This window comes from Stegodyphus dumicola, chromosome 4 (genome assembly GCF_044657685.1).
Source record: "Stegodyphus dumicola isolate Sdum_Otavi_A_Nest chromosome 4, ASM4465768v1".
Lineage (NCBI taxonomy): Eukaryota > Metazoa > Arthropoda > Arachnida > Araneae > Eresidae > Stegodyphus > Stegodyphus dumicola.
The window spans coordinates 24,440,513-24,456,133 of record NC_140771.1 but is presented as its reverse complement, the minus strand read 5'-3'; the positions used below and the strand labels follow the sequence as shown (position 1 = coordinate 24,456,133).

The 15,621-nt window shown below is 32.9% G+C and overlaps 1 protein-coding gene across 1 annotated transcript in view; it reads right to left on the bottom strand.

Annotated features, from left to right (window-relative positions):
- LOC118186245 (gastric triacylglycerol lipase-like) overlaps positions 1-13,574 on the bottom strand; it is a 57,921-nt gene extending 44,347 nt beyond the window's left edge. Inside the window, exon 1 of the mRNA XM_035356335.1 lies at positions 13,391-13,574. Within this exon, the coding sequence (XP_035212226.1) occupies positions 13,391-13,525 (135 nt within the window). The 5' untranslated portion in view covers positions 13,526-13,574. The remainder of the gene's footprint in view (positions 1-13,390) is intronic.
- Between the last annotated feature and the right edge of the window lie 2,047 nt (positions 13,575-15,621).

Genomic DNA, 15,621 nt, shown 5'->3' with positions numbered 1-15,621 from the left:
AAGTAAATTTATTTAGCCTAGAACATGTCTTGATCATTTGACTATGTTATAACCTAAAAGGATTTAAATCCAAGCATAATCAGTCTATTTAAATTCTCATACAACATATATGATTCATGCACAAATCATTTGTAGGTTTCAGATATACATGTTTTCACAGTCCCTATTTTTTCGGTAATAGTTTTCTAGGCGTCTATTCACAGCTCAAGTTTCAAGTTCTAAACTGTAAAATTCAAATTTGGGCTGAAAATTCAGTTCGGAATTTTTTCATTTTTATATTAGTATTCTAACATTGCACAGCAGAATCCTATAACCAATTTTCCCTAATATTTCAGAACATTTCAGTTTAAACAAACTGTGACGTTTATGAAGATATACTTTGACGTTTATATATGGAACTGAATAAACAATAATAATAATAATAATAATAAATTTTATAGAGTTTTAACATACTTAAAAAATCTGATGGGTACACCACATGACTTCCTTGCACGGAATATTAAATTATACGCATTTTTTCTTGCATTTTATTTAAACTTATTAGATTGAATTAAACTTACTTCGCCGACAGCGCATAAACCACAATAGAATAAATGCATTCTTTAAAATTCACTTTGTTTACCATAGCGACACTCTGGCGCTAGGTTTACTTTATTATATTTCGTTCATATTATAATTATGTCTATGTCTATGTCTTATCACTTAGTAAGAGGCAATCGACCATTAACGGCCTTTACCAATATATAATACTTGACTTTTAAATGCTTGAAGAATCGAGTAAGTTGTATCGAATAATATGGAAGTACTTGTACACATGCTGTGCTAGAACTCAGAGATTACTAGCAACGAAGGCTCCTGTGCCGCCGTCCGTAGAATAAGTAAACTTTGAACAAAAGAGGTACTCGTATGGCGCTATCTATTAAGAGTGATCAAAAGCATTTTAGTTGACTGGAGCCCTGGTTGCGCCATCTCTTGCAGGGTGTATTGTAAGGCATTTTTAAAATTTCATAAAAATTATTCTTTTGATAAGCAATAATTGGCAAGTAAAATGATGAAAAAAACAATTTGCAGTACATTGAAACGTTTCACAAGAGTAAAACCTATTTACACGCAAAGTCTACCTGCTTTGGCAGAAACAAAGTCCATAGTGCTTTGTAATTTGATAAGTAAATCTATAAGTAAAGAAAATGAAGTAAAATCTTGGCTGACTAATATTATAACTCAGAATGCACAAAATTTATATCATTTAAAGAATTATCTAATCGTTACCACATGTTCTATTAAAATACTATAATAAAGCTAGAACTATGTATTAAAGAAATTAAGTAAACAAAACAAAAAAAGAAACAGTTTTTCACAGACGTTTGAGTATTTGTCATTCAATTAATTCAGTTTTCCCTTCGCGTATATTAAATTATACGCGTTTTTTCTTGCGTTTCATTTAAACTTATTGGATTGAATTAAATCTACTTCGCCGACAGCGCATAAACCACAATAGAATAAATGCATTCTTTAAAATTCACTCTAGTATTTGTTTACCATAGCGACACTCTAGCGCTAGATTCACTTAACAGTATTAATAATTATATAACAGTTAACTTATATAATAATTATATAACGGAAACTAAGTTAACTGTTATATAATCGAATAATTATATAAGAGTTAACTTATATATTTCGTTCATATTATAACTCATAATGCACAAAATTTATATCATTTAAAGAATAGAATTATCTAATCGTTGCCACATGTTCTATTCAAATACTATAATAAAGCTAGAATGATGTATAAAAGAAATTAAGCAAAAAAAAAAAAAAAAAAAAAAAAAAAAACAGTTTTTCACAGACGATTGAGTATTTCTCATTTAATTAATTCAGTTCTCACTTCGCGAGAAGGCAAAAATACATAAAAACTCAAAATATCTATATTAAAAATTACGAAGTAAATCTTAAACGCTTATTTCCTCGACAATTCCAGAAAGGATTAAGCATGATTTAAATAATAAATGAAGGCGTTATCTTTGTTGTTGCGAAGCTAAGTTTCTCTAAATTGGCAACAAATCCACTAGTCTCCTGTTTCAAATGTAAACATCAATGGCCGCCATTAAAAAAAGGCTTAGCGGCACTTAGACAACTTTAAAATTGTTGATAATTCTAAAAATATTGCATACAGATTTACTAAAGGCATAAACCCTTAACCGGAAGATAAAAACAACATAATTAAATCATTTTTAAAGCAAAAAATGTACAATTTACAAACATATAAGAGTAAAGAAACTGAGATTACTGAGCCGGGTAACAGAGTGGATATATTTATAAATATATTTATATACGTTTGGCGCGGCCGATTGAAACCAAAATACGAGGTGCACATTTACACGTTATAGTAGTCTTATATACAAAATTTCAACGTTCTGGGGCTACTCGTTTTTGAGTTATGCGAGATTCGTACGCACGTACGTACATACGTTCGTACAGACGCCACGAAAAATTCTCTTCAGAATTCATTTTAAAGCAGTTTTTTAGTTTTTTTTTGAGGAAAAGAGTCTTTTATTCTGTCCTTACGTACAGATATCAAGCAAAAACATCGTTAAATTGCATTCGAAAGCGATCAAAGTGGATATATTCGTTGAAATATGCTGCCTGAAGCTTGTCACGATTACGATACTTCCTTTTTACTTCGTACAAGGAAGTAAAAACGAATAATTAGATTTTAGTAAGTTAGAAAATGTAAATATTATATTTATTAAAAAGGGGGGGGGGAGAAAAAGAAGCAAGATATTCCAGCTGATTTAAATTTCAGCAAATAATGCATAATTTAGTTTTGATGTCAAACTTAACTAGCAAGAGTTAGTTTACATATCATACGCACTTACAAATAAATATTTCTGTTTAAGAAAACTACATAGCTTCAATCATTTGAATAATTTTTACATTTCGAATGGCAGGGGTAACGGTTTGTGACCGTTAAGCTAAAATATAAGAGATGAGATCGAAGTTTTCATATAATACGGCTTTGTATGATCAGGTATGGAATGATTTGCAGAACGATTCATATTATTGAACGCGTAAATTAGTAATATGAACGCTGTGATCCTTCGGTCACCTTAATTCCAGTTCCTAGAATGCCTTGCTGGCAGTATTATGCCCTCTTTACATTATTAAGGGTCCACGAGCAAAACAATACACTAGTACCTCTGCGACAATCACTCATAGAAATGGAATGTAAATGAAATATAAAGGGATGAGAATGAAATATAAACGGCCATTATGCTCGAGAGGCCTATCTAGCTGGCGAATGTGACGGCCCTGCCTGTTGGCTAGTTAAAGCCCTAATACATATGCCTTTAATGCACGATTAGACAATAGTGAAATCATTTAAGAAACTCCTCCTGCAAAATCCATAAGTTATCAATTAGGTAAGCAGAATAACATAACCATGCTCGTTGCGAAAATGCATGACGACTTCATTGTTTGATTCATCTGGATCAGTTCGAATTCTTCTACGCAATAATATTCGTTTGGCTATAGAACAGGAAGTTAGTCTCTGCGCACGCATGAACCTATCCATAGTGATTATCGACAGAGAATGATGTCATCCAAAAGCATATTCATACTTGCGCAGAACAGATTATTTTTACCTTATTTGCTTAATAATATCTAGATATCACAGAAAACTACGAAAATACGAAAATGTCATCAGAAAAAAATGGTATGCAAGAGAAAAGTAAGGTGGTACGCAAAGAAGCAAAGTATTTTTAACTATTAAATTCAAAAATTAAACATGCTGATTGAGTTTTTTCTCTAACACTCGTAAATTTATACGATCTAAGCTTTGTTCGAGAGTGGTGGTGGTAGTCGTACTTTGTAGTGGTGGTACTAAACGTTTTCAATTTTTGTTTAGTGGCATGCATTTAGTCAAAAGGTTGAGAACCGCTATATTATATACACAATGTTTAAAAACAAGTTCGCTCAAAATTGAAAGTTGAAGAAAACAATATTCTTATTTTCAGTCTTTAATGTAAAATCCTTGAACGACTCTGTTGACATTTGCCACATTCACACAGTTATTTAATTCCTATTATTATTATTGTTGTTATTTAATTTCTATCTATTTATTTCTTATATTTCCTACTTTATAGCAGAACGTTGTTGCTATTTTTTGCTCTGCTTTCGAAATTATGACGGCAGATTCAACTGCACAGAAAATCTTGTCCGTAAAACAGAGGACATTTTAGGAAAAACAAATTGAGATGTCATAGCAGTAAATATTATGAATTATTGTCTGACAGATATGCTAAGTTTGTTAAAAATAATTAGTTTTAAAACTTTGCAGATGCACCATATATAAAACGGAACCCATTACAAAGGGAAGAATGCCACGAGAATAAATAAAATTATTTCTTTTTTTTCGTTTAGGTTCTCTACCTCAAAATTAAAGGCAGAAAACCTAAACGAAAAAAGAATTTAAAAAAAAATATATTTACTAATATAATAAATAAATTACACATTATGCATCATACCAACAAAAGTCTTTAGGCAGCCTTTTTCGCAACTGTTGATGCTAGGAGTATACTTTCAGACTATAATCAAAAGTATACTTCCGTACTGTTGACTGTAGAAAATATTCAATATTTTGCTTTTTACTTCAAGGGAGTATTGTAATGGCGGAAAATTTCGGGTATCGTATTTTAACGAAAATATAAATTCGTTCTCGAATTCATTTGAATAATGTTTTGCGTGACCTCTGTACGTACGGACAGAATAAAGTACGCTTTTTTCCAAAACGGATTGTAAAATGCACTTACAATGGATTCAAAAGAGATCTTTTTCGTGATATCTGTATGTACGTATGTGTGTATCTCGCCCAACTCCAAAATGAGTAAGCTCAGAAATTTACAATTATGTAGTCGGGATTGACATAAGATGTATTTCGAAATTTTGGATTCTAACATAATTTTTGGCTTTCCGTAAGGGGTCGTTTAAAAAATAAATTAGGATATTTCGAGACTGATTTTTTCCCCCTTTAATGTTATTCAGTGATATGGTTTTGTAATTAATTAGTGTAGCAAATATGAATATATATTTTTGTTGCATTTCATATGCCTAAAGAATTTTCGCATAAGTTTCAGTTGCTAAAAATGTAAGTTATTAATAACCTTATGAAATTTTATTACTTTAGTATCAAATTCTAATAATAATAATACGAAAAATTCACTACATTAAAAGCATTTTTTAATTTTTAATTTATATGAATAATGTTATCATTTCACTACGCTCCAGTACCGAAGTTCGCCGTTGTTTTCTGGAGCATGAATTCTATAAAGTTCTGTAAATAAGATCTCGGTTTGGAAAAAAAATATATTGATCAATACTTTTCACGACAGCCTACATTACAATGCTTGTTACTTAATATATTAACACTGCAAATCTTTTTTCTAAAATGATATTTCATTTTCAGTTGCGTACAAATGCAAACATTTCGCTCTCCATTTTGTGTATGACCTCTGAACCTAATATCAAACTTTAAATATCTAGATCAGTGTTTTTCGTTTGGAAGACAAGCTTTGTGTATTTTATTTTTTAGAACGAACGTAAGCGTTTACTAAACATTACTACAGGGATTTAGAGTCTGTATTTTTGGTAATTTTTACGAAATTTATTTTACAAAATTGTAAATGAAAATATATGTAAGCAAAATGTTACATTAAAAATAAATGCATGCGAGGTGCTACTTTGGTAGACGGTTGCACGGAGTTTGGCGATTTTTTTTGGCGAGCAATACGACTTATGGTAAACTCGTTGCTGACAAGTTATTTATGGTAACCGATACTTTGTTGCCATTTTATTTAAAAAATAATGCGTTTTATTATGCCTAAATTCCGTGTTTTAAGTATTATTTATGGCTTCTAAATATTAAAAATCAATTTAGTTTTGCGTTTATATTTGAAGTAAAATTTTTATTGTTTATGATATTTTATATAATTTTATGTTGTGGATGATGTAATCAATCACGTCACCTTGCTTTAAAAGTAATTAATTTTAATATCTATAAATTTAATCTAATGTTTTAAACATTATTTATGGCTGTTAAATATTAAAACACAATTTAATTTTGCATTTTTAAAAAATGATTTTATTATGTATGATTATTTAAATAATTTTAATTCCATTCGTGATGTAATCAGCTCCCTGATTGGTTACAGAATATTTGTGCATTAACAAGCTGTAATCAGCTCCCTGATTGGTTACTGAATATTTGTGGATTACCGCGGTATTTTAAAATTTTATTATTCATCTTTTCGAATTCCTTAGATTACATTTTTCAAATTTTTTGCCTTAGATTACATTTTAAAAATTATATTACATTTTCAAATTTTTTTCATTGATATTTAAATTGTGATTCCGATCTTTTTGTGATACTTATCAAGATACGACAGGTTAAATACTCAAAAATAAATGAAAGTACATATTTTTCTTTTACTTTATAATTGTATACTTCAATTTTTATTAATAAAATTAATACACTGTTTTGAAAAATTTCCGAGATATTTATTGCCACATATGTTTTAGTGTTAAATAATTATATGTTATAAAACTTACTTTAAAGGATTTGAATTTAAGTAATATTTTAATTCTTTTAAACGTTGATATGATGTTTTTAATTCGATATTCAATTTAAGTAATATTTTAATCCAATTAAACGTTATTGCAATGTTTTTATAGCGGTTTCTTTATTCTGTTTCTTTGCTATATGAAAGTAATAAGTTAACCTTACTTTAGTATTTTATACTCGTAGTAAATGTATTTATTTACATTTGCCTGCCATCTTAAAAAAACGACGGGTACTATTCCGCTTTGAGGACCGTAAAAAAATTGCAGCGAAAATGTGTGCCCAAAAGCGCCAAATCTAGCAAACGCCCATTTTACAACGCGCCAAATCTAGCGTAAGCAGTGATTTCAGATTGCGATTTATATAGTTCTATATTTCTTAAGACGCCATTAAAATACTAGTTTAATTTTTAAATCCTTTTTTGATTTTAAATTCTTTTTTGATATCCTATGGAATATTTTGATATCCTCTTTAACAATTTGGGAATTGCCTATGACGAAAAGTCTGCAATAGAATTTTGGGTAAAGTGCAGAATTATTCACTGCTTAACGCGTTTTTAAGAATTGCACATACTGGGTATCCATGTACACATCGACCTATTTTCACTTCAAAAAAAATCCCAGAATCGCACAAAAATGGCACTGCGCACACCCTTGACTTTATCTATGTACACATCGAGATAACTCGGTAGCGAAATAGCGATGCAGGAATCCATTCAGTTATGTTTAGCAATTTTTATATAAATTATAATAATGATCTGAAATAGTTATTTACTCTTATACTTCCATTCAGTCATGTTTAGCCTTTTTTATATAAATTATAATAATAAAAAGTATTATATGAAATTAACTTTTCATCTAAATTAAAACATCAATCTTTATATAGTTATTTACTATTATACTTCCTTTCTTGCGTTAGGGTTGCCGCAATTATTTTTGGTAGCACTGGCATCAAAAATAGTTTGGCGATTTTTTACGGCCCTCAAAACCGCATAGTACCAAACGACGTTTTCAACAAATAATTAATCCATTATTTTTAACGATATTTAATGTTTAAAGTTTCGAGTACTTTACTATGCGTAAAATACGTAAAAACAGCGTTTCTCAAGATGGCTGACGATTGTAAAAACCGCCGCAACGTAAATCGCCAAAAATCCGTGCAACCGTCTACTAAAGTAGTACCGCATGCGATTGTACATAAGTACGCAACTTTGCTATTTAATTGCTTTTAAAAGTTTTTATGGATTCTCGGGCAAGTTAAATCCCTGGCTACAGTCAACTTCCAGGCAACCACAGAGTTAAAAATTCAACAAACGTTATTTGTCGAAGTCTAATGAATTATAACTAAAAGGTTAATTTCTTCTCGAGAATAGCAATTTTAGACGTATACGACTTGCTTTGGAACTTCCAGTTATCAAAAGTCAAATCGCTCCAAACAAGAGAGTTAGTTGCTTCCTAAACTAATTATTATTAAGACACACGCACTTACCTATCTCAAGCAATTATGCTACACGCTTACCACGCACATATACATGTTTGCAACGCACTTATGCTACACGCTTACCACGCACATATACTAGACGTTTGCAACGCACTTATGCTACACGCTTACCACGCACATATACTACACATTTGCAACGCACTTATGCTACACGCTTAATCTTGAGCACTTATGCTGCATACTTACCAATCTCGAGCGGCCAAAGCAGAAGCTGCGACTTCAGACAAATATTGCTTCTTTCCGAACAGACTGGTGTTAATTCTTACGTTCAGCGAGGCCGTAAGCTTTCTATAATGCTTTCTTTCATGTGCTTTTAACTTGCATAGTCCTCCATTTTAAGAGAATATTGTGAATCAAAGGATACACACAGGACATGGTTTAAATTGTTATCAAAACTTAAAGTAACTGCTATATGTATATGCCTTGATAGAACTTGGACTTAAGGTAACCCCATAGCCAGAAGTCGCATGGGATAAGATCAGGCGACCGAGGTGGCCATGTAGTTGGAAAGTAGCGGCTAATGACTCTTTCTGTTGTGAATTTCTGTCGTAGCATCTGTTGCCCCCGTACTGCAACGTGTGGAGGGACTCTATCTTGCATGAAAATGATTTCCCCCAGGCATTGTCTTTGCTGAAGTGCCGGAATGACAAAGCTGTTCAACATGTGGCGATATTTCTCTCCGGTAACAGAACATGTTTCCGGTTCTGTCGGAGTAATGTTCTCATAGAAGAATGGACTTACGATAAATTCCGCTGTGAACTCACACCAAACAGTTACCTTTGGTGAATGTAAGGAAATTGCTGTGACTGCATGTGGTGATTTGTCATCCCAAATTCGGCCGTTCTGGGTATTCACAGTTCCATTCAGGTAAAAGTGGGTCTCGTCTCCCCATAAGATTTTCCACGGCCAAGCATCATCCACCTCCATTCTGGCAAGAAAGGTGAGAGCAAAAGTCAATCGCTTGTCATGGTCGGGGTACAGTAATTCCTGTACACGGCTGATCTTGTATGGATAGAAGTTGATAATCTTTCGTAAGATTTTCCATACCGTACTGTAAGGCATATCCATATTCCGAGCTACTCCAGGAGCGCTAGAGGTGGCAGCAATATTGTCTGGTCCTCTGTCGACAATCGCCGTGGCAACTGCTTCGATTGTATCCTGTGGTACAGGTTTTCGTCCTCTGCCTGACTGAACCTTCAGAGAACCTGTTTTCTCAAACGTCGCAACCATTGCTCTTAGCCCATTAACTGACACAGGACCGTTACCTTTACGGACTTTTTTTGGGTTCTAAAAGCACGAAGAGCGGCTGACGCGTTGCACTGGTTGAGGTAAAAGAATTTGACCAATAACCCACACTCGACTAAAGAAGGAGACATAGCACATAAACTTTCAATCCGATTGATTCGAAACGTAACACATTGCCTTTTAAAACCCAAGCAGCTGGCACTGTGCGAATGGATGTAACGTGAAATTTGAATAAAGAACTTCTTCTTCTGCTCAACGTACGTGATATTGCAGATAACGAGACTTTATCTGTGTTTATGTAGATTTTACGTTTTTTTAAAAGTGTTGCCATATTGCACTTGAACTAAATCAGAAAATGTACATAATAAAAGGTAATTTTATTCCGTATTAATTTGCATTTGTTAACACTCTATTTTCTATTACACAGCGCCAAATATTCTCCTAGCGGTGACTTTTGGAACTAATTTGTTTTTTCGCGGAATCCTTCGTCCCCCGTCTTGTTTAACCTTCCTACAAAATGTGGCGTCATTCTCGCAAATACTAGATCGCGCTACAGAACACTGTGAGCACTGTCAGTTTAATTATGGCCACCCGTTATTACACTATGAAAATTTTCACATATATTTATTTATTTGAAATGCATATGAGATAAACACTGAAGTCCCAGAAGAATTCATACAGATGAGTCTAAGCAGAATTCAAGTAATGCAATTTATGCACGTCATTAGTTATATCTTCTAATGCATATATATATTTTTCCGCATTGGGAATGGCAAAGTTATAAGATTTTTAATGCGGTCTCGTAAACTGGGTCAAAACATTTCGGCAACACAGACGATCTTCACACGAAACCCTTTCACGGGTCGAGGATTCTGGCAAAAATTAGAATTTACAACAATAAAAAATTTCTGGATTAACCACGATCAACATCAAATAGTGAAAACCCTTTCAAGCCTCAAATAAGTTTGGAGTTTATTGCTGAGGCTTCAAGAAATACGATTGTGAGGACTGTAAAAATGTCCTTTCATTCCGGCATTCAACCAGTGTGCACTTCACGAATGCACAACACAGAGCTTAGCTCGTCTGGTCTCGGCAACTATGGCACACACCGGACAATTGAGGATTGGAGTTATTTGTGCAGGAGCTCTCATTCAAATGGAAAAATCCATTTTAATGAATGGCTCTACCATGTCAACAAAAGAAATTTAGTTTACGGTGGTTCCATAACGGTATGAGGTTTGTTTCTTACAGCTATCATATCTTAGTCATTTAAATCAATCTTAGTCATTTAAATTAAAGTATCTTAGTCACACAGGACATTTAAATTATTATCTGTGTTACGGAGGGGAGCGGTGTAAACACCAGGGTATCTGGCCTGAATGCCTTACCAGGATATTCCCTTATCGTGTACCAGGGGTATGCTGGTGTAAATACCAGGGTACCCCCTTATCGAACGAAGTTGATACTCCCCTAATACATGTTCAAGCGAATTAACTGCAAGCTAAAATCTAAGAGAATTTTGAATTTTGAAAGATAACAATAGGCAAATCGTAAAGCTTAAAAAATGTGCCGAAGAAAGGATGATTTGCTAAAAATTGTACATGAAAGCGGCAATAAGTTCGATTCAAAAATTAGAGAAAGCAACTGGATAAAGCCTTGCGAGCTGATGACTAAGTTAGCTGAAAAGTTAAGTACAGTAAAACAAAGGTGGAGTATAATTAAGTGTGAGTCTTTCGGCAAGTGAGAGTAGAAGTAAAGAAATACTGATACTGAATTGCATAAATATACATACATAAGATAACTAATTATCAGATAAGAATGTAAGCAGCAAATACGAACTCGATACATTACAACACAGAAGAAAACACATAACATATTTTTTTTTGGTCGATACTAATTAAGAATTTGCTAGAAAATATAGAAAATTTATAGTATAAAACATTAGGTATTTTTGACAGAAAATTTATAATATAGAACATTAGATAATACTGACAGGGAATTACAACACAAAACTTATTATTTTTCATAAGCAGTGAAAATTTCTTCAAATAGGTTGAACAGAATAAACAGTTTATCGGTGGCGTTTTCAGCAGCATTAATTTCCGGCATTTTAGCCAATATTTTCGAAATTATGTTAGATAAAGACTAACCCAAGCATATTATTTAGTTTTTTGAATAGCTTAAAAATGTCCATAAAAATATTTAGTCCATGTCCGTTGGTTTTTTTCAGGTTTATCACTTTTTTTGTTAGTTTCAGTCCAAGGTTTTGAATCAGTCCTGTAGTTCACATTTTTATTTTGTATAACATCAGCATAAGTAATTCGAGGTATTAACTTGGGATGATTTAGTAACACTCGTGTTATTTCCATCAGTTTTTAGCTGCGGGATTTTATCAGTATTTTGGCTGTTCCTAATAACTTTTGGAAATTTTGAACAACACTTGTAATTAACTGTATGCCCAATTTCAAGGCGGTTACAATAGTTTACTGTTTCTAATTTGTTTCGCGACGCAGTCACTTATTTTGTGTGATCCCGCACATTTAACGTATCGAGGTTGTAATCTGCACTTATCTGAGCTGTGGTGGAAGTCTTGGCAGTTATGTCATTATCTGTCGTGATCTCATTTCTTCTTCGGGCGCTGAACTAATGAGATCATGTTTATTTAAAATCGATCGATATGTTGCGATGCGATATGCAATGTTTACTTGGATTTTATTTTACTGTGTTAGATTGTTTTTCCCTTGAATAAGTGTAGCAATTTATTTTGTACATTTGCAATGTATTATGGCTTATGAAGGAAACAAAGAGTGCGAAACAAGCGAAACAAGCGTTAGAAATCAACGAGGTAAATGTAGGGTTTGACTTCCATATAGCATTATCTTCGAAGAATGGCGGAAAAATAATTCATAACTGTCATGTTCTCCAAATGCGACCTATTAAAAAACATGTGAAGCTTGAAAAACGCATGTGTGCGATGTTATCGTCATGTGATGATTTTTAGGTGCTTTATTTTTTACTACGATATTTTCGACGATGATGTTTTTAAACTGCGAAATTTTTGAACCGCTTTACTTTCGATGACGATGTTTTGTACTGTGATCGTTTAGAGCTAACATGTTTTCTGCTTGCTTTCTGTTTTGTACGTCGACATTACCGCCTTGCGTTGTTTTCTCTGCGAGGATTTCACCCGCGACCCCTGCCGCCCATTCCATATTTAAAATAGGAACGAACTTTAAGTAAAGTATCACTTTCAGTTGATCGTTTTTAAATAAAATCCAATCTGTTATTCCAACCAAATATAAAGATCTGTAATACGAATTCTCGAATATATTTGATTAAGAATAATGGGCCATACCTAAGACCGGGTTCTTCTAAATTTATACCAGCATGCTCAAATGATTACCCGTTTAGTTTTCCATTAAAAATTATATTTTACTGGGAAGTTGAATAAAATATAATTTAATTGGACTTTAATTTTAAAAAAATAAGTGTTTATAATATATTTAAAATAAACGCTTTGAAAAGAATACCAGACTTTAATTTTCTTGTACGTTTTTCTGTATTACCTACACTACCAATGACTACAAGCCTCTACTAGTATACTGCGTCACCATTTATTGAAGAGTGCACAATGGAAATTGTCTGCTGATTTCACTAACTCACTATTTTATTATGCTATACAAAGAGTTTATTTGTTTTGATCATAAACATTTATAATAAAAACAAATGTTACCTGCGACATTTTTATTATAAAATGTGTATCCAGTTTTAAAAATTAAAGAGCTGGAAAGATTAAAAAACATTGAGAGCAGCTGATTTTTAGAAGACTTTTTTTCGTTGTTTCGGTTTAGCTAAGTTTTAGCTGATTAATCGTTGGTTAAACGCATTAAGAGTAATTTTTATTGTACGCAGTTCTATTAAGCGGGGACTAGCTACGATAAATTAACTGTTGAATTCTTTATCGTTGTGATTTTAGTCAAATAAAGAAATGAAATAAAAATTACTCTTTAATTAGTAAGAAAGTGTACTTACCACATTTCTACCCATGTCGGGATCATAGAGTAAGTCAATATGACGAGGTATCGTTTTACAGTTACATTCGTTCAGTGTCAATAAAACGACGAAGATTAAAGCAGCACATTTAGAGACGCTGTGTAAACATGCCATGTTATTACAGTTGTTGTAAAAAACTTATGTGACTGCGATTGACTGCTCCTGATATTTTATATGCTATAGAAATCAGATAATGCTATAAATTAAAGATATTATCACTAGTAGATTACAAGAGTTTCTTTTTGAAATTAAAAAAAATAATCTCTGAATAATATTTTTTGCAATGTTCCTGGTATATATGTATCTGACCTCGTCGCTATTATCAGGAAAAAAAAAAAGATTATTTAGTTATTCGTATCAGAAGATTTCATGTTTGTATCAGAGCGAATGAATAATTGGTTTATAAACTCCGCGCATTACGAAATCTATTTAAAAAAAAAAAGTAGACAGCTCATGACTTCCTTTTTCTACACAATATCAGCTCGTAATCGAAGATAATATGGTACTGCTTCACAAATGGAAGTGAATGTAAACTTTTTCAATAATTGCGACATTTGACATATTTTGTCAAGGAAAAAATCTGTTTCACGATTAAGAACGTTAAAAAAAAAAAAAAAAAAAAAAAAAGAAGAAGAAGGAAATGAAATATTTGACCTTGACTGGCCAAAGAATAAAAATGAGGAAATAATATAAAATGTCAGAAATATCAGTTCTTATCACCAGGAAAGGTAAATAATGATCAATAGGCATCCGAGTTTAAATTGCGCCGGAGCCCATCTTTCTTCTCAGTTTTTGAAGTACCGTATATACCCGCGTATAAGTCGAGATATTTTGGACAAAAAAAAGACTTCAAAGTGCGGGGGTCGACTTATACGTGGGGCCATAAAAAATTAAAAGAATCGGAAGTTCAAAAATTTCTTTATATAATGCCCTTGTTTTCTTCCCGCGCTCAAATTGGACGACTTATCAAATAAGTCACTTACTTGAAGTAATTTCATGACTTAAATTATGTGACGAACTAATCACAGAGTTTCATACTTTAACTAGAGCACGTTTCGATTAAAGCAAAGAATTTTCGGCCCCCGAACAACCGATCAATATCGAGCAATAAAAAAGTTTCGCCAACACGCCAAGAAAAGAGAAATGCAGATAGTAATTTTTAAAGATCGTCCGTTGATCATTTTGAAAGAAAAACTTTACCGAAAAACGTTGTGTTTCCATCAGGTGTGCTGGTTCGCGCCCATGAAAAGGGATGGATGGATGCTGACGGAACAGTCGATTGGCTTAAAAATGTGTGGGATAAAAGACCGGGAGCAGCTTTCAAAAAACCTTCGCTTTTAGTATACAATTCTTTTCGTGGACACTTTTCTGAAGAAGTGACAAAAGTGACAAAACACCTAAAAACGACTGTGGCCGTAATTCCGGGAGGATTAACATCCGTCATTCAACCCCTAGATGTCTGCCTCAATAAGCCCTTCAAAGTAAATGTTAGAAAATACTGGGCAGAGTGGATTAGTTCCGGTCGACCAACATTTATTTACAAAGGGAGGCAACATTAAAAAGCCCGATATTACATTAATTGCTCAGTGGGTTAAAGATGCTTGGAACGAAATACCCTCTGAAATGATTATAAAATCATTTAAAAAATGTTGTATTAGCAACGAACTAGACGGCACGGAAGATGATACTGTTTTTGAAAGGGAAAATGACAACGAAGGCTCTAGTAGTGATTCAGAGTTCGAGACTGAAAATATGTATAATGACGAACCAATGACGACAGAAGAGTTCTATGAAATGTTTGGCGAATCTGACCATGAATCGGACGTTGGAGGATTTTGATTTTGTTTATTTACCAAGGTATTTTTTATCGTATATTTACTTTTTTTCCTCAGATGATTTTGAATAAATGTAGTACTTAAAAAAAATTTTTACGAAGTTTCTCGATCGATTTCGGAAGGGGGGGGTCGACTTATACGCGGGTTTCTTATTTTCTACGAATTTTTTATGTCAAAGTGGGGGGGGGGGTCGACTTATACGCGAGTAAGTCATAATTCTAGCCGGAGCCTTGGCTAAAAGGGGCTCCGGTGCTTCTCTTATGTAAATGAACCACAATTTCAGCGTAAAAAATTTAATTTAATAACAAATAAGCCTTAAAAATCAATTCTAACTTCTGGATGCATGTCTATCTTTTCGTGAAAAACAAACCCTTT